This window comes from Podarcis gaigeae (assembly GCF_964106915.1).
Source record: "Podarcis gaigeae genome assembly, chromosome: 1".
Lineage (NCBI taxonomy): Eukaryota > Metazoa > Chordata > Lepidosauria > Squamata > Lacertidae > Podarcis > Podarcis gaigeae.
Window position 1 is genome coordinate 90,931,585 of NC_139678.1, and position 20,475 is coordinate 90,952,059.

Here is a 20,475-nt window from a genome sequence, read left to right on the forward strand (position 1 = left end):
GCTGTGGTACTGACCCTTAATGAAAAGCTGTATTATTACAAGGCGACAAATCAAGTTTAAAACATAGCTTCCTTGCTGTGTAGATTTAAAGCAGATTAGTGGAAAGGTTTGGCCAAGTTGTTCTAACCTCAATATTTATTTCCTCGTTTTATGAAGGATTCTTTATATTAAGAAAAAAAATCGGTTCAACTTTAATCCAATTATAGCCATTGGCTTCTGGTGGCATTCTAATGTATCCCCCCCCCCCCTTAAATCCGCTGTCAGAGTTTGGCAAGGGCATTTTGTTTGCTTCCATGGCATCTTGAACCATTTCTAAACCTCATGGAGCCAAAGAAAGCTGTCAAATGCTCCAAGTCCCCGCCCCCCAACAAAATTGAGTTTTACGGCCTGACACTTCTCAGTACTTAATGCTCAATGAAATCATGGGCACTGTATTCTAATGAGTATTTGGAACAAATTAATTAGCAGCATTGTGAATGGGGGGGGGACTTTGATGGCTGCTGTAGATTCTTACTCTTCTTACTATTCCCTGGGTTGTTTTTCAAGTGTTCTTCTTCATATTGCTACAGCTGCTGGCCAACCGTTCCTTGTAACTCTACTCAGGGGATGCTCCTGCCACTGGGAGTGAGGTGTTCATCCAATACCACTGATAAGGAGATGGGTATTCTGTTGGTTGGAGCTCTTGTTTTCCAGTGAGATGCTTATAAAAGCCAACACTTCTCCAGGTGTGTGTGTGTGGGGGGGAGGTGTATACAGAAGAGAGATCAAGGGAGGGAAAAATGGGCAGTTTGGAAGGCAGAGACTGTACACTATCAAAAGTTGAAGCACTTTGGGAGGTCATGCTGCCTCCAGAAATTTTCATGACTTGGGGGAGTATATAAGAGTATTTCATAAGCAACTTTTTAAAGCATGGGTCAGCAAACTAAGGCCCACAGGCCGGATCAGGCCCAATTGCCTTCTCGATCTGACCCGGGAATCGCCGCGTGGATCACCAGCGCGTGTGTTCTATCCCTCTCACTCCCTCTCGCTCACACGGCGGCGCCGCCTCCCTCCCTCCTCTCGGCTTCTCCCTGCCCTGCCGAGAGGAGGAAGGGGGCTGGGCTTTGTTTGTGCCAGTGCTGCCGCCATTTTAAGCAGCCCCTCTCTGGAGCCCTTTCGCATGCCGCTCATTGTCCTGCCGCCGCTGCTGCCAGGCCCTGCCGCTTGCAAGACACAGGTAAGCAGCCACTGGGACTCATGGTGCTTTTGAATCATATTTTTTTTCCAAAATATAGTCCGGCCCCCCAAAAGGTCTGAGGGACAGTGGACCGGTCCCCTGCTGAAAAAGTTTGCTGACCCGTTTTAAAGTGTTCTGTGAGCCGCTACAGAAGTAGAAACATCAAAAACAAGTAACAGCTGTGCTGCCCAAACCTGCCTAAATTGAAGCCATTTCTTTTGACTGCATGGGACTAGGGCTACTTGGTGGTGGTGGAGGGGAGAACATGATATGCAATAAATCAGGTCTCTCCCACATCGGTCTCTACAGCCACAGCAGGCACTGTAACCTTCCAGCAGCTTGACTTCACTCCCAAAGGCTTACTCCTCCATTGTCTCCAGAGACGACACCTGCCAACCAGCTGCCTTGTCTTCAGCAGTTAAATCTCATGTGTGCCTTCACCCCGTCACAAAAAATTATCTCTATTTTCAGGGCTGAAATTAGGCTCTAGAGGAGGACCCAAGGCCAAGCAAACCATTCCTTATTATGGCTACAATAACAGGGAGTTTTCACAAGGACATAGAATAGATTGGAAATATGGATTATTAAGGACTTTGTGTAAGCTAGGGTGGCAATAGGTTTGATTTCGAGGTCTTTACAGTTTTCAGGCTAAAAACCTTCCATAGCAGGTACCAGATTCTGAGGAATATGCCAGCCACCATGAACATTTTTTAATGACCTGCTACACCTCTATGGGATCTTTCCATTTCCTGTTCAGATGTCCCCATTTCCAGAGTGTTGATGAAAGCCAGTAAGGCAAAAGGAACCATAATTTACTTTTTGTGACACCACAGCAACTTAAGGAGGCTATACAGAGGTTGTGCATGGAGGTTGTGATCTGGCTAAACTTGTGAATTTGCTCTCTTCCGTCTTACCCACCCCCTATCATAATTCTAGCACCAATGCATCCCCATCCAAAGGAAACCTGAGCTCAGAGGTTTAGCTTTTAACCAGCCTACTTGCAACTACTTTTAAACTCTCTTCTCCTGAAAGTGGCCCATTTCTGACAAATCCTTTGCATAGCTCTTGGCTGCGAGGACGATATGTGGGTAGAAAACCTTGAAATGAATGGGATGTATTGCTAGAGCTGTATTAGATACTAGCTGATATTTACATACCACCTATTCTGCCAAAACACCCAAGGGGGTCTACAATTTCAAACTACTAAAACAAATAATAGTATATGAAATATAAATGTGGTCCTGGAGATGCATGTATGTGTTGAGTGGACAGTCCAACTGGAGCAAGCCCTGATGTTGATGTTGGTTCTGAAGTCGCAAGAGTAAACCCAAACAGGAAGTACTTAAATGTTATATGGTGAAAATACACGATCCATCTACTTAAAAAGTGCAAGGTATTTCTTACAAAGTTTATTTGCATTTTTACTGGAGCACAGAGTCTAAATACAGATGTGTCTTTTCTTCTGTACAACAGTAGAATGGCCAGTGCAAAATATGCAGGTTTTGTTTTTGTTTTTTTAAAAAAATCTATATATAAAAACCAAGAGAGAATCTGGCAGTATACTCAACTCTTTACACTTGACCTCCCTTTCTCCCCCCTTCATTTAAATCACACCCATTTAAATGGTTGCTGCATTACAGGTGAAGAAAACTGAACTCCCATAACCCTTTGAAAGACAGAAATACCTACCCGCAATCAGACAAAAGAAATTTAATTTTTAAAAGAGAGATTTAAGAGCTTTCCCCCCTCCAGAAGATAACAAAGTGGAGTGCAAAACACACAAATATACATTTGACAAGGGGGGTGGGGAGGTACTAATTTAAAGCTTTTCCTGAGACAAGCCTATTAAAAAGTATTAAAGTTGGTCAACTTCCTTGTGCATGCTGAAAACTCCAGTCCCAAAATGAGGTTCACACACCTTATCCCAGACTACAGCGACAGTGAAATGGAATATTGGCAAACAATGTTTTCCTATGTGCGTGTAGAGGCAATCGGCACATTAATGCTAACTCCACCTAATAAATCTCATCTTCCTTTGGAGGACTATAAAGAATTCTAGTTCAGTGTTTCAGAGGTACAAGTAAGCCAGGGAAAATGTGTTGTTATTAACACAGACAGCTCAGCAACAGCTCAGCACTTGTTAACTTAAAAGATATCAAGCTTTGTCCAGTCTAATTCTAGTTATCTAACCATCTGCTATAAAAAGCTGTGATTATTATTATTAACTATTATTATGTTAAAGAAGTCAGGATTTCCTTTACCAAAAGTACAGTGTTTATACTTCTGTGAAACACAACAAATTACAAATGTGCTAAATGTAATTTTGAACCATGATTTACATTATTCTATGATAACTGTGCCCATTAGAGCCATTCACGGAGTGTAAAAATATTTTTTTATGTTTCCCTTCACTCTATGAGTCAGATAAAGGCAAGTTCTCCTTTATTGAAGGAGCCCCATGCACTGTTGCACATGAGGAATGAGCCATGTGCACTCAACCCAACAGATACCTGTCAAATGTTAGAGGAGGCAGCCATATAAAGTCTTTCCAACCCATCTGGGCATTGGCCATCTGTTGGCCATTGAATGCACCATCCTACTTCAGTGACCAGCACTGCAGGCAGTGCCCTTAACCAAACAAGGGAGTTACATGTGCATTACTCTTCGGTATGCATGGTTCCTGATGCAGCAGGGAATCACTGCACAGAAGCCTGCTTCTGCACACCCACTGCACTCAATGGATCAGGGTGCAAGTGTCCAGCTCAATGATAGACTGACCGCATAACACTGCGTGTGTCCGTCCAGCTTAACATTCTTTACAATATTAGTAGAGGAAAGTGTTACCTACACACAAAGATTTTCATAAGATCGCTCACAGCACAATCTGCACACTCCTGTCTACTCAGCAGCTTAGGCCCATTGAGTTCAATGAGACTTTACTTCCAGATAAGCGGGTACAGGATTGCAGCCTCAGTTGCCAAATTAGACGATAGGGGAACAACAACAAAAACACACATTTTAGAAAAGAGCATCACAAGAAGGCACTCATATCAGCAAAGTAATTAGACTTATTTTGCCACAGAAGTAGCTGTCTGCCTTTATGACAGTATGTCCTGTGACATTAATATCTGAAAATACATTAACACATTAGAATCACTTAGGGGGTAATTTGGGTAAGAGAAAACATTTATACCCAATTTCTAGATTGGAGCAGAACTGAGAAATCAACAGAGCAAACACCTCCTCAGTTAGACTATGGGACATTTCTTTCTGAATATTTTGCTTCCTATACTTCTTTATGATTACTGTATTGGTACATCCATTTAACTTCTTAAGTATTATGAAAATTTGCAAGATTCCTTAGTTTTACTGACAACTTCAGAGCCATGTTAAAATAGCCCCCAAAATTATGGGACTCTTGCTTTTAAATATTTAAAGTTAGGACCATGAGTGTCTCTATTTATACCTACCTATCTATATACAAGCTTCTATAATCCGTACTCAAAAGGAAGAAGTGGTAGCAGGTAAAGAGAAAAAGGGGAAAAAAACAGAATGAGGTGCAACTGTTTCTTAAAAACAAATAGAGAATATTCAAATCCATAGATGCAAGTGGAAACAGCACAGACCTTGAAGCTTAACATACAATTGTTGGTGAAGCAGGCATATGATATCCACATACATCTGCCAGGGAAGGGTAGACATGAGGAGAGGAATGCAAAGTTTCCATCTTTCCTCTTTCCCTCAGCGACAACATTGCCTTGAGAGCTTTTGAAGCAAGGAGCCCCAAACCAGAGTGTTCAGAAGAGGAGGAAGAAACGTTGCTCACAGCCATAAGCAAAGTCCAAGGCACGTGAGAGATCTTTGACCAAACCTATAACCTTCTGTCATACAAGTGAATGGAACCAGTTTACTTTTATAGCAGAAAGGAGACCAGTTTGTGAACACATTACTGGATGAGGGTCAGTGCTTGCTCCATGCCCTGGAGGATAAGTATTTGCTAACCTCTCCCCTCATATATAACTTCTCTCCACACACACACACACACACAGAGAGAGAGAGAGAGAGAGAGAGAGAGAGAGCGCTAGTGTGCTTTCTTCCAAAGTTGTTCCATGGGGCAACAGCAAACTGGATGTGCAGCAAAACCTGCCCATTTCTCCAGTCAGCCCTTTTCATTTCTCCAGCAGAAGTGGTAGTTGTTGAGTTTTACTGGGGGGAAATATCATAGCCACAAATGAGGGGCACAATTCAGCTGAGGGCAAAATTTGCCCTGGTTTGTCCTTTTTTCAATTTGAAGTCCTAAAACAAAGCCACCTAATTAAAATGAGCAAGTAAGAGTTATATAGAATAATTAAAGGGGGGGGGGGTTGGAAATAGCGCTTCTGCTTGGTCTGTTGTCAGATGCAAAAAAAAAAAAAAAAAAAAGCATGCAGGAAAGTAACTACCCTCCTTAGGAATTTAGATGATGATTGCAAATTTGCTTTAAGAAGAAAGAATCCATAGCTGTCTGGTTATCTATATTACCTAGGAAGAGAAGGAAAGTAGTACAGTATATACATTTAGCTACATTTGTAACCAGGATGATCAGCCTTTATAATGCTAGTCCCTGGAGGTTTGAGAGAAGTGCTTTTCATATTAAGTTGTTTTTGTTTTAATAAGGCACATGGTTTTGAACAATGAACAAAAATGCATACAGGTAGTTCTAAAAAGGAAAGGCAATTCAAAACAATAATCAGATGAACTCCGAAGACCACGTCTAGTCCCCAACACTCTGAAATTTACACACTTTAATTTTTCTGCTAGGGCATTCAGTTAATAAGAACACTTTTATACAAATGAGTTTTCCATCTTTTCAGTCTGGGTTGCAGTGAGGCATCATAATGTTGTAAGTCCCAACATACATAGAAGAGGGTTATTTCAGAATGATATGGTAGCCATCATTACTTTCAGCTGCAGGAGAGAGAGAGAAAAGAGGGGAGAAACCTTTAATCAGTGCTTTAACTTCAAACTTTGAAATACACACACACATACACATACCTGACTGAAGATCCTACTAGTCTGCACTTTCTACAGATGCAAATTGTGTGACAAACCAAGAGGCTGTGGACATCCATTTCAAGAAATAATTTATGTACTGTAATCTTAGTACTACATTATGGGATGTGGATTGTTAGAAAATCCAAGTAGTTTTAGTCACATTACAAAATAAAATAAGTTTGGTATAGTGTGGAAGGAAAGGTGACAGAACACTAGCTAAGAGAAATATATAAATATATGGGCAGAAATGATAGTTTACATGAGGAGCTTCATATATGGAAAAGAATTAGCAAATGTGGAACAACTAAATAGATAGAGCCACTATGCTAACTTCCTGGCAGGCAGGCAGGTGTACCTTACCAGGAGGGGGAGTGAGAGAGACAAGGCAGCAGGGGGGTTGCTGTGGTATAAATGCACTGGCAGAACAGTGCATACTTCGCTTCTTTGCTTTTGGGAACTTTCCCGTCTCAAGTTTGAGGCCCCTGAAGGAAAGGGTGACACCACCCCTTTTTCTGTTTTCATAGTATCTGAGTATCCTGTTTGGCTGTTTATGCATTTGTCATTTTACGTCTGAGAATTTTTGGATCCCCTTAAGTGACTTCCAACACCCTTATTTTGGTGAAGGCAAATCCTACTATTGTGGCAGGAAATATGTGTATATACCGTATTTTTCGCTCTATTGGACGCAGTTTTTCCCCTCCAAAAATTGAGGGGAAATGTGTGTGCGTCCTATGGAGCGAATGCAGGCTTGTGCCATAGCCGCGTGCAACCCCTCCGGCAGGGAGAGGCTGCACAGGGCTATGGCTTCTTTAGCCCCGCGCAGCTTCTCCCGGGAGGGAGAGGTTGCGTGGGGCTAGAGAGGAAGCCAAAGCAGCCAGTGCAATCCATCCCGCTGGCTGCCTTGGCTTGTTCCATAGCTGTGCGCAACCCCTCCGGGCTGGGAGAGATTGCGCGGGGCTAAAGAGGAAGCCAAAGCAGCGAGCGGGATCCTCTCTGGCAGGGAGAGGTTGTGTGCAGCCTGTACGCTGCTCTTTGGGGCTGAGGGGGGGAAAAGATTTTTTTTATTGATTTCCCCGTCTAAAAACTAGGTGCGCCCTATGGTGCGAAAAATATGGTACCTTTTAACGTCGTGATGACAAAACAAGATTCATCTTGAAAGTTTTGTACCATCTGGATAAAAAAGACAAATGGAAGAAATCTGGAATTTATTGACACACACACATATTTTCTTCAGAAAGGAAATATACATTTCCTAATCAACAGGGTGCTATTAGTCTGAAAACAAAGGAACCGTCAGTGTACAGAGCCCAGTAGGGCTATTCAAAAAGGATGTGCAACCATGAGGTGCTTCCTAGAGGACTTTTTGCAGCAGCACACATGCAAAAATGGTAGATAATCAAATGGTAGAGATGTGATGAGCTATAAAGCACACCACCCCCCAAAATGGAGGTCAAGATTCACCTAACCAACTCCATTAGTCATGCCCATTGGTTTCAATGGGTCTTCTGTATGTGTGACTTAAGTTGTGCTAGGTGTTATCATAGGTGATAGTCATTGACTTCCGTCTTCATAGGCTCTGCTTTCCTCCACACAACAGTGCTCTAACTCGCCAGTCACCTTCACACAGAAAAATATCCACCAAAATTAAGTCCAGTGCTGCACCCATACACCATATCTAATGATGCATGAAGAACATCCAATTGGTGACTGCTGTTTGCATCACTCTTGCTGCCCTGCCACCAGAACACAAAAATAAGGCAATTGTTGTTGTTAATCAGTAACTCAAGCACGTAATGAAGGGTCTCCTTGCACCCTAGCTGGTTGAGGCAATTCTTCTTCCCAGAGGCTGCCTTAAAACACTTCATGACTATTCAAACACTGAAGGTTTCAGATTCATCAGAGTGAAACGGTAGGGAGACTTTCAGAATAAAAATTGCAGGCTTCATCCACAGTTGCACTCCAGGGGTCATATGCAACGAAGCTTCTTAAGTGATTCTAGAGCATGCAGCCCACAGCTTAATTAGAAAAGGCTGGGAATATTTGCTATGGAAAATATGCAGCATAGAACAGAATGAGACATTTGTGGGAATGGTTGGAAGCAAGTAAGTGGGATTCTTGCTCCCATTTGCATGACATCTTGTTGCTTGCAAAAAACTTGGATGAGGGCTCAAAAGGTTTTATTGGTTTTGCATAGTATTTTCCATGCTGTACATATATTTCAGCTTTAACATTTTGTTATCCAAGATTCCATGTGCCCTTCTCCCCCACCCCACTAAGTCAAAGTTAAGCAATGCTGCAGATTTTTTGAATGAGATTATAGCAAGCTTAATAAGCCAGCTTCATAGCAGAGATTCTTTAAAAATGAAACTAAATTTGGCAGAAGTCCTTCACCTGGCCATGCATAAGGGGGTTAGCACACAAACCAGATACTTTGCTCACACTTGTTGAAGCTCACCCACTTTTGAACGCAACCATTAAACTAAACAAAAAAAAAAAATTCCTTCCAGTAACACCTTAAAGACCAACTAAGTTAGTTCTTGGTATGAGCTTTCGTGTGCATGCACACTTCCTCAGATACACTTGCTGGTCTGAAATTAAAAGGGATTTAGAAGTTTGGTCAAGATTGAAACTTTCCTTGTCAGGACGAATTGCTGCTATAAAGATGAATGTATTGCCAAAAATGCTGTTTTTGTTCCAGACTTTACAGATTGTGGATAAAATGGAGTGTTTTGGGAGGTGGCAAAGAGATATTTCCAAATTTGTCTGGCAGGGCAAAAAGCCCAGAATTAAGTTTAAGATACTAACTGATGCTAAAGAAAGAGGGGGCTTTGCCCTGCCAGACTTAAAGTTGTACTATGAATCAGCAGCTTTCTGCTGGTTGAAAGACTGACTGCTTCTTGAAAACACTGAGGTTTTGGATCTGGAAGGTTTTAACAATGTTTATGGATGGCATGCATATTTGTGGTACGACAAGGTCAAAAGTCATAAGGCTTTCAAGAACCATATTGTCAGGAAAGCAGTGTTCAATGGATAAAATATAAAGACTTATTGGAAAATAAGACCCCAAGGTGGTTATCACCAATGGAAGCTAAGGCCCGGAAAAGACTCAATATGGAGGCCAAATGGCCGAAATATTGGGAAATAATAGAAAAAGATGGAGATAATTGGAGGTTGCAGAGTTTGGAGAAATTAAAAGATAAAGTGCGAGATTGGTTACATTATGCTCAGATCAAAGAAGTTTTCAAGTTGGATAAAAAGATAGGATTCCAGGTGGAAAAATCAAAGTTAGAAACGGAATTGTTAGAACCTAAGACTAAGGTACTTTCAAGAATGTATAATTTGCTGCTAAAATGGAATACACAAGATGAAACGGTCAAATCGGCTATGATAAAATGGGCACAGGACATTGGGTACAATATCATGTTTGCTGACTGGGAAAGGTTATGGACCACCGGTTTGAAATTCATGGCATGTAATGCCTTGAAAGAAAATATTATGAAAATGATATATAGGTGGTACATGACCCTAGTCAAGCTTGCAAAAAGATACCATTTGTCTGATAATAAATGTTGGAAATGTAAAGAAACTGAAGGAACGTTCTTTCACCTCTTGTGGACCTGCCCTAGAGTTAAGGCTTTCTGGGAAATGATATATAACGAGTTGAAAAAGGTATTTAAGTATACCTTCCCTAAGAAACCAGAGGCCTTTCTTTTGGGCATTGTCGGCCAGAGGGTGTTAAAGAAGGACCAAACATTTTTTATGTATGCAACAACAGCAGCAAGGATACTTGTCGCCAAGCACTGGAAAACCCAAGATTTGCCCGCACTGGAAGAATGGCAGATGCAACTGATAGACTATATGGAGCTAGTAGAAATGACTGGCAGAATCCGAGACCTGGGAGAAGAGGCTGTGGAGGAGGACTGGAAGAAATTTAAGGACTATTTACAAAAATATTGTAAATTGTATGAATGTTAAGAAAGATGTAAGATTATTAACAATATGGCACCAATAAGCTAGTTAAAAGGAATATGAAGATAAATGAAAATATAAGAAAAGATAAATTTTGGATAAATATTATGTTAAAATTAAGCTTTTAAGGTTTGGGTTAAATTATCTAAAATTAGGGATACAATATTGGAAAATTATAATATAAGAATTGAAACAAGGTGATAAATTGCTGGGTAAAGCTCGAAAATTTGGAACGCAGGAACGAGAGATGCGAGGAAGTCCAAAGAAGTGAAGAAAGTATGGTTAAAATGTAATTTTTTATGTTCCCCAGATACTTCTATATTTCGAATTGCCTTTCTGTTTCTGTGGTTTTTAGGCAAGGGAACAAACCTGAAGATGGAGACTAGCAGAAGCAAAATGTTATAGAATCTGTAAAGGCAGAAGGAACTGTTCATGGTGCTGAAATCTTACCTATTGGCAACTTGAAATTGTGCCTATTCACTTGAGACAAGCACAGCCTCTAAGAGTCAATTTCAAACATTGAGGCCAAGGCTGTGCACTATATGAGCTGAAATGAAGTGAAGGAGAGTCCAGGGAAATGCAATGAATATGCCTTTCCCATCATTTCATTACCAGCTTTGTCAACAATGCTTGATAAGATGACTACTTCCCTTCATATCCATCCTTACCATAAAGTATTGTATAAACAGAAGAGCAAAATGAGCTTTATAATCAGGTTCTTCATATTGTGATCTTCACTGCTAACGCTGCATATGACATGTTTTAGCATTTTAGAACTCAGAGCCTCCAGAGCAAAACACACAATCCACAGCCTTATTAAGGTCAGTCACACTAAGGTCAGAGAACAGGTCTTAAACACATCAATAGCTAGAACCAAATGGGATGCATTCCAGTTAAAACTCTTACCTCATTGCTCACCAATACATGGATCCCTGTAGGTCCTTGCCGATAGATTCGGTTTATCTGCTGTGGGGAAATACTGTACAAGTTTGCAATCTTCTCCATCAATTCCACTGTTGTCAGCTCTTCTAAGAAGATAGCATGGTATACTGCAACAGTATTGGAGAAAGAGAAATATTTAGACGTGCACCAATGGATTTGCATATATTTAAAGAAAAATATTTACCGGTAACTTTTGCAAAACAGCCCTCATTTGCTTTTGTCTTAGCACACACTAGAATATTAAGACTTAAGAGAAGAAAAGCATTTAGAAGCAACCTTTTAAGTTCACAACGATGACAGAAAAAAGTCGCCATCCAGTCACTACTTTTGCACATCTATGCATTTTTAATTTTGCAGTTCAGATATGAAAAATTCAAAACATGCATGTGATTAATGATGTGCACTTATGAAAGAGGAAGTAGGTGTCCTTTTCATCACCAAAATAAGCACATGGGGGAGCTAAACTTTTCCCCACCTCACTTTCCCATGTTTGGGTACCTTTGCCTCCAGCCAGCTTGGGGGAAACTATGAAGGGACAGAAAACTGTTTCCCTTTCCAGTATGCTCACTGATTTTAATACCACTACAATTTTTCTATTTTTCTTTTTAGCAAACATGTGCTCAGCTAGATTAGCCCCAGGAATGTAACCCAAAGCCTAAGTGTTGCTTTTAGAAATGATAATCATTAAAACATTCAGAACATGCGTAGCAGTCTCCTATCCTTGCCAGGCAGGTTTAGTGTTTTGGGGAGGGGGCTGGTTTAAACTAACATCCTGACCCAACAAATCATTCATTTTCAACTGGTGGGTCAGGCTCCACAAACAGAACATATATTCTAACCTCAAGGTGAGTGCCATTAATAGTAGTGACACCACCACCGTCCAGTGTTGTGGGGTGAAAAAATTACCACTTCATAAGTTCATGAATGCCAGTTGTGATATAATAATATTAGGCAAACTTGGCAGTTTCAAAGTTTTAATTAAGGTTTTTAAGGCGATTATCCTTAGCAAGAATGTCATTCTGCTTTTTCTTAAATTCAAACACTGTTGATTGTCTTGTAAATTTTTACAAGTACTCCAATAAAAAAAATCTATGTACTGTAACATTTAAAGCACATTTAAAGCACTTTAAAATCCTCCCCTCTAAATACTTGAAGTAAAATATTTAAGGTGTATTGGGCCAAAAAAATCTAACATGGGATACCTTTTTTTAGCTCAGTTTCTTAAACAAATTTGCTAAACTAGACCACTCCCTGGGGCAGCAAGAAATTTCCTGATGCAAATTACCCTGATTTGCATAGGAAATTTTTCTGCTTCAATATTTGCTGGAAACCACTCATAACGGCCACCATCACTGTTTCCCTGTTTGGAAGACAATCACAGATTATAAAAAGAGAGAGAGTGTGTTTTCACAGAGAGGCAAGCAGCGTGACTTTTAACCATTCTGTAGCTGACAGGATTTCAATAGGTAGAATCCTGTATTTTAAGATGCATCTGCCCAAATTACTCCTGATTTTTTTATATATAATCTGGTGACCCTAAGAAGAGAAGACAGCCACTCTCTCACACACTAAAATTAGCTTGAGGGGATGTCAGGCTAACCCCCAGAACAGTGCACAGGGCAAGGGGGGAGATTATTCCATCTGGAAAGACAAAATGTTTGCACTGGTGGAATGATCAGGAGAGTGTGGTGTTGAATTCCTCCCATTAAATGCAACCCTGTGTCTGTTCATACCTACTGTTCATATTAGCTATTTGTGGTGTGTGGAGAGGTTATTTAATTTTGGGTTCATTCTGGAAAAGAGGAACTTTTGAAATTGATCATACTAATAGCAATTACATAGATCAGGGGTCAACAAACTTTTCAGCAGGTGGCCGGTCCACTGTCCCGCAGACCTTGGGGGGGGGGGCTGGACTGTATTTTGAGGGGGGGAAATGAACAAATTCCTATGCCCCACAAATAACCCAGAGATGCATTTTAAATAAAATCACACATTCTACTCATGTAAAAACACGCTGATTCCTGGACCATCCAGGGGCCGGATTTAGAAGGCGATTGGGCCAAATCGAGCCCCCGGGCCTTAGTTTGCCTACCCATGAGATAGATTTTATCGGGCAGCCAGAGTTTTTCAAAGGATGTAGAGTTTATTACAAAAGGCTGGCAAGCTTTGTCAAAATGAGCAAGACACTTACTACACAGATTAGCATCTCCATTCTCCCGTTTTTGATGAAGGTGAGACCGGTTTTGCTCAGGTTCCTGACATACATAAATGGTCATCTTGGGCCTTACGTTCCTACAGGCAAAACAATATTCTTTTCAGTATTGGCATTGTAAGAGGACACAACACTTCCAACTGGGCAAGGCACTGCTCTGCACATGAAATTGGATAACTTTGTAGAGACCCAATTGTGATGCAAAGCCTAGAACAGGGGTGTGCAGAAGGTAGACTAGAATCTACTGGTAAATCAGAATGGATTCCTTTCTCCCAATTGCTCAGCAATAGAACAGTCTACTACCATCACCAAATGATATTGCTGGAATGAAAAAAGCTGGGATTATTCAAAAGTATTATTGGGGTGGAGGCGGCTATGGAATGATAGTGAACTCAGTTCATTTCTGGTATTCAGAACAAATTCCTGAGTTCAGAAATGTTAAGTGTATGTCTTCTGGATCAGATTCTAGCTGGGAGATCCTGAGGTTTAGTAAAATACCAAGTGGACACCACAAGCCTGAAGCCTGCCTTCACCTGGGCTAGAGTGTCAAGACAGACTGGGAAGAGTTCAAATCTTTGTTCAGCCACAAAGCTTATTGAGTGACCCCTCACTCTCTCTCAGCTGATCAATATACCATCCCAAGATGCAGTCAATTTTTATTATTTACTATGTATGTTTCCAGGGACACATATGCTTTTAAGGATCTCCCCAATGCACACAAACCCCCCCACAAATTTGAAAATGCAGTAACTGGTGCTGTAACAGAAAATGTGACAAACCTTCCTTTAATGGCGTTATAAAGTCGAATGCCATCAGCTGGGCCACAAATCTGAATAAGGTCATCTTTGGACATCTTCAATAAGTCGGCACCTGAACATTTCAAGCAAAAGTCATTTCCCCCCAATAAGAAGCTTCTATACAGAATCAATTTCACAGGCTTGTTAAGACAGGTGCCGGAGGAATACAAGTTCTGATTAGAAAAAACCAATACTGAAAGCAGTCACTTGACAAAGATATTTTTGTGCAAATCTATTGCATGTATGGGGGGAGGAGAGATCCAGAAGGAAGTAGTCATGGCCACGGGCAAAATCATGTTACTTCTGGTCTCAGACACAAAAACCTGCTTCCAGCAGCATGTGCAAATTGAGCTCATAGTATAACTAAACACAGAAGCAAGGAATCTTTCACGTTGTATAACTGACATCTCCTGAACCAACTAAAATGGCTGTCCAAGTGCATAGTCCTCAGGCAAGGGTGAGGGTATGTGAAGGTCACTTCTGCACTTTTAAACCCTAAACTGAAGAAACCAAGGAAAGCCCACCAGAATTTGTGTTTTACAGAATGATGCTGCCCATGAAAAAATGGATGCACTATTTACTGGGGGGAGCAGGGGAAGGAGAGTGGCATCACCTCTCTCCTGCCCCAGATACAGAATGTTGCTTCTGAGTGTTGGGAATATGCAGAATTCCCACCAAAAGAGCATAATCTTGAGGAATGGTGCAGTGTGAAATCAGTGTGCATTTATTTCCCATTAGGACTATCCATACAGAAAGGCCAATGGTCTATATTACTTAAAGAACAGAGTTACCCCCTTGAAGGAACATTAGGAAGGATAAAAGGCACATGGGCCATATTAACACACATACCTGAGAAACTTGAAAAGAGTCTACAGAATGGACTAAACCTATTTCGCTGAAGCCACTGCTGAGCATCTTGAATAGAAGCAGAGGGAAGGAGATGCTACATTGCAAAAAGAATAAGAGGGTCTTGAAATGAACTGTTCACCAGTGTCCTAAAAAAAGAAAAGCACCACATTAACATGATCTCAAATACTTACGTCATTGCTGGGAGGCAGGAGCTCCGCCTGGTGAGTTGGAGAACTGTTGCTAAAAATTGTACAGAATTGGGAAAGAAAAAAGGATTTTTTTTAACGTCTCTCCTCAGTAGTGCTGGTTGTTGTCCCCCCCACCCCCACTTCTCTCCCTCTCTCCCCCCACTCCTCAATCTTCCATCCAATTTAGTTAGATTGTCAAAAGTCCAAGCCTAGTTCTCTAAGGTTATTGGTTTCACCTCACTTAAAAATTTCATAGGGCTATACAAGACAAGAACTAAGAATATGAATTCCCAGGTGGACTACAGTGGTACCTCGGGTTACAAACACTTTGGGTTACAGACTCTGCTAACCCGGAAGTAGTACCTCAGGTTAAGAATTTTACCTCAGGATGCGAACAGAAATTGCACGGTGGCTGCGCAGCGACAGCGGGAGGCCCCATTAGCTAAAGTGGTACCTCAGGTTAAGAATGGTTTCAGGTTAAGAACAGACCTCCGGAATGAATTAAGTTCGTAACCGGAGGTACCACTGTATATGAACAAAACACTTTCCAAGTACAAGTTGCCTAATCAGGTGTTCAAAATAACAGCCCATGCAGAGATCTCCCGTTTCTTGTTTCCACTAAGAAAAGTTGAAATGTGTTTCAGTTTTGCTTTGTTTTTTAAAAGGAGGCTATTATGTTCTACTTGGAAAGACTGCCCCCCTTTAAAGAAAAAAAAGTGATGCAACTCAAATCCCTTGGATTCTACAGATTTGGAAAGTAGCTGCTATAGAAAGGATATCCAATATGTTCAAGGAAATTAGGAGGGGAGGGGAGTTTTATTTGAAGACTTAAAGAATTCTTTATTATTGGCTTATTTAGGAGACCAGAGAGGTGTAATGGTCAAACTAAGATCAGGAAGATGCAAGTTCAAACCTTCATCCAATTACTGAGATAATTGGGAGTCCTTGAGCCAGTCACAGTTTTTCAACCTAACCTACCTCCCAGGGTTAACTAAAGGATAAAATGGGGAAGGAGAAGCAGAGAACCATGTATGCCACCCTGAACTTCTTGGAAAAATAACAGGATCTAAATAGGTATTTTTAAAATTATTATTTTTTAAAGAAACCCACCTCCCCTACACCTGCCAACAGTAGGTATAAGTTTAAAAAGGAATCTCTTCTATTCCATCAGGCTATAGGAGTGGGAGAGATGGGACAGGACATTGCTCATTTCAAGATCTTTCCATTGTAGCTGGTTATTGCAACAACTCTGTAATTAAAACTAAGGCCTGAGCTTGTTTTTTCTCTCCTCCCTCCCAATCCCCTTTTCCTTTTGTTTTGTGTCTCTTAGGTTGCAAACCTGAGGGCAAGAACTGTCTCATCATTGACATTTATTGACATGAGTCATGCTGGGAACCTGCTTTGGCTGAAGAGTGGCATGAAAATCCTTTAAATAATTTAAATATGCAAGTACCTTTCAAGCGAGTGGGAGCAGTAAAAGAGCACAGCAGTATGTCTCGCAATCTCGGCAAATAATATTTAAGTTTGGGTTGAATTGCAGGCTCCAACATAACACTAAATGGGAAGTTAAAACTTCCTTATGTTTTACACACAGGCGTGTTTTTCTTTTCTTTTTATGAAACAAAAACATGAAACTGGGGCTCCAATGTCAGCTGAAAAGATAAAATATTTATCACGTACCCATCTCCAAGGCTGAAACTGTTTGGAGAGCTGTTGTAACTTGGAGACGGAGCGTTGTTCACTTGATAAGGCACATCTGGCCATGGGGAGCACTGTTTAAACAAAACCAAATTAGGAACATTAAGAGCATGCTTCAAAGGGGAGTCAGAAACTGAAGTCCAATTCTCTTTCAAAACTACTTTTTATTGCACCTTCACTAGTGACAACTAATTGTACATCTTTATGAGTGACAGTCTATCATCACCCCCCCCCAAAAAAACCCCACACTCTTGATTCAAACATTTTTTCTTTTTCTATTTTGTTCTTTTTCTAGCAGAGGGTTACTAGAAGTCAGCAGCTCTGCATTGGAGCAAGGAGGGGGGCAGCGTGCCAGTGCTTTCTTCCTGGCAACAATATACCGACCAGGACAGGGATGGGGCATGGAAAGGTGGTACCAAGGCCAGGGGTACTTTGGGTTGGTGGCAAGAGACTAGCCTAACACCCTTCTTTCCGATATGCTAGCTTTGCACAGATTCGAAAGCGTTCCAAAAGGTTCTACCCATTCAAGTACAAATAATCATAGTACTTGGTGTTAGCCCAGAAGTGGTGGTACAAAACAGTTAGCAACTTGGGAAAGTTACATCATGGAGAGTGGAGTGATAAATTAATGGAACTAATGCACTTCAGCAGAAAGAACTAGCATTTTGTACAAATATAGCACCAAATATGATCTGTCATGATTCACTGTAAGCTCAAACTGTTGAATGATGTCAAAGGAAGCAGCACACAGTATGGGTCTTACAGGAAAGATGGCACAAGGCTATCAAACCAAACAAACAAATGTTGTCCCTAGTGTTTTTTCCTTTGCTGGCCTACAATCAGAATTAAGTCTGTCTAAATAACCTGTTAAGAGCCCAGGAACCTTCTACACAATATGTCTTCTGTTTACAATGATAGTAAGGCAATCTATGACATTCCCTAGGATTTCTCTCCTCAGCAAATGCAAACAAACATTAGCAAATATTTAACTCTTTAGTAACAAGGGCCATATGATTTCCTGCTTCAAGGTGCTAAAGGCCATTCCTGTCAACAGCAGGTCACCTTAATCTGGCAGCTCCTTAGAAATAGGTCACTTTCTATATAAAGGTCTCATGAACTGTGGGTCACATTATATTGCAGCTGACTAAAACATATACAAATAAAAAAGGTTTTGTGAATGAGAAGAAGCAAATTTGTTTCTGCTCCTCTTTAAAACAAGAAGGGGTGGGCTAAAGTTACTATTTAATCTGGTGTTGCAATGGCGTGAACTTTTAAGATGTCAAAATGCACTGAAGTCTAGCAAGCAAAATGGTACTTAACCTTCCTAGGAGACTCAGAGGAAGCTTATGTCATTGTTGAGCATACGGTTAGAAATTGCTACATTGACTGGCCATACCTAGTTAGTACATCATGCACAAGACTAGACTGTTTTGTACAGCCTTGGCTTTGGTTGTGTGCAACTGCTGCCATGCACAGAATCAGACTTTTATGCCACTACAAATGCTCCTAGCCAGGATGCCAAAGTGTGCAGCTGCTTCCCAAGTACTTCTGAGCAACAATTAGATTCTTCAATGTGATCAGACTACATGGTGCATTATTTCAATGAGAATAATTAGACAGGTAAGGTAGGTAGATGAGAGAGAAAAGATACATCTATCTTTCCCTGCCTCACAGAATGGCACACAACAGTTTAAGTCCATTGCTGAATGCAAGAGGCTGAAAGTTCACAGAGAATACTGCAAAAACATCTCCTGCAGCAAGTTACGGAAGCAAAACACCCACCAGGGCAGTTTAGATAAATGGCCAGTTAAAACATGCAGGAGCAATGCCAGGATCAGCCTCAGGCTCACCCAAGTCTGCAACCATACAGATACAGCTCCATAGGAACTGGCACCAGCTAAAATACCCATTTTTTCCCCTTCAGGTTTTTGTGGATATGGGCAGCAAGAAACTGAGCCACCCTGTATTGTTTTCGTAAACAGATTAAGTGATTCATATTTGAGATTTTATTTATTTTTTCTTTCTATCTGAATGTGACCCATCCCAAGATCACTTACAATTAAGGGCAGGGCAGGACATAAATCTTACAAATAAAAAAATTGCACAAGCAGCTACATGGGGCTGCTCTGGCACCCATGATCACGGCAGCACTTAGAACTGGGGGAATTGCTGCAATCTTGCATGTGCTTGCTAGCTCACACAGTCTTATCTCCATGTTGTAGCTTGTGTGCTCAGTCAAAGGTTATGAACTAGCCTCCTAAACTTAATCTAAAAACAGTCCACTCTCAAAAATATCCTACCAAAGGGAGCCCCTACTACTGGAAGTATGTATCTCTTTTCAGACACAGATGTTGGTTCCAACCCAAGAAGTGAAAATCTCTCAACACTCTGCACTTGTTCTGATTCTTGTGTTCACTCTGAAAACCTGGTGAGTTGAGCCTAAACAAATATGGATCCTCACATCTTTGGTAATCTCATGAACACTGCTAGCCTGTTGTGTCAAGATTTGAAAATATGAGACCTGAAAGCAACAAACCTATTTTCAGATCTTTTGTTGGACTATGACATAAGGGAAGGTTCATTAGATGTTTACGGTTGCACTGGAAACCTACACAGGCCAGGTTGAGTAACACTGGTTGAGTGTTTCTAATTTTGAAACAATCAATCACATATTTATTTATTTTTCTGAAAAGAAACTGCTCCTTACACTTCAAACTTCTAAACTTTGAGAGGGAAGCACTGTCTCACACCTGAGTACCATTTGGCATTGCAGCAACAGACCTACCATACCTCTGTCAGAATGGTTGTATCATAGGATGGCTGATATTTCTCCCTTTCTTGAGTAGTTTTCTTCTCCATTTTTTCTCTGTCTGTTTTCTGTTTCCTATCTGCTCCTTTAGGCTATAAAGCACACAGAATAAATAGTTTTAAGCCAACAGATAGTGCAGCTATTTCCCTTGATATCCAAACAAAAGTGACATTGAGATTTGTATTATTTAATGAATGAACACATCCTATCCACATTAAATAGTATTTGATCATTACGACCAACAGCCTAGTCTTTGTATTATTTATCTGTACTGTATTGTACTGTGCTCCCTTTAGAAAACTGAGTGTTTTAACCTCATAACAAGCCTGCAAGGCTGAAGAGCGATTTGCTCATGGTCACCAAGTGAATTTCATAACCAAGTGAAAACTGTTCTGAAAATCCCACACCCCTTGTACCTTAAAGACTTTGATCTGGCAGCTTGCAGAATGCAAGTGGTCTGTGTATTCGCCATTCTCATTCTGTTTGAAGGTGTCCATTTGTATCCGGAAAGGTACGCCTTTCTCTCCCCCATGTTTCCTCGGAGTAAATTCTGTACTAATACAATGCACCTAGTGAAAAAGGAATGGTTTGGCTTCAAGTTCCCAGAACAGAGCATTTGGTTTTATTATAAAGAAGAGCTGACAAGCCCCAAGTAGGACCAGTGCAGACTTCTAGCCTGTCCATTATCTATAGTCTGTGGACACACCATACCTTTAAACCACATTTGAAGCAGATTCTCTCCCCCTACCTGCAAAGAATTC

The 20,475-nt window shown here is 40.8% G+C and overlaps 1 protein-coding gene across 1 annotated transcript in view; it reads right to left on the minus strand.

The window, feature by feature from the left end:
• Positions 1-2,603: 2,603 nt before the first annotated feature.
• Positions 2,604-20,475, minus strand: part of TFCP2L1 (transcription factor CP2 like 1) — a 44,333-nt gene continuing 26,461 nt past the window's right edge. The window contains exons 6-15 of the mRNA XM_083745878.1: positions 20,131-20,283; positions 19,696-19,806; positions 16,888-16,979; positions 15,211-15,259; positions 15,020-15,113; positions 14,153-14,243; positions 13,353-13,453; positions 11,126-11,268; positions 7,369-7,420; positions 2,604-6,163 (exon numbers count right to left, since the gene is read on the minus strand). Coding sequence (XP_083602004.1) covers positions 6,126-6,163; positions 7,369-7,420; positions 11,126-11,268; positions 13,353-13,453; positions 14,153-14,243; positions 15,020-15,113; positions 15,211-15,259; positions 16,888-16,979; positions 19,696-19,806; positions 20,131-20,283 — 924 coding nt within the window. The 3' untranslated portion in view covers positions 2,604-6,125. The remainder of the gene's footprint in view (positions 6,164-7,368; positions 7,421-11,125; positions 11,269-13,352; positions 13,454-14,152; positions 14,244-15,019; positions 15,114-15,210; positions 15,260-16,887; positions 16,980-19,695; positions 19,807-20,130; positions 20,284-20,475) is intronic.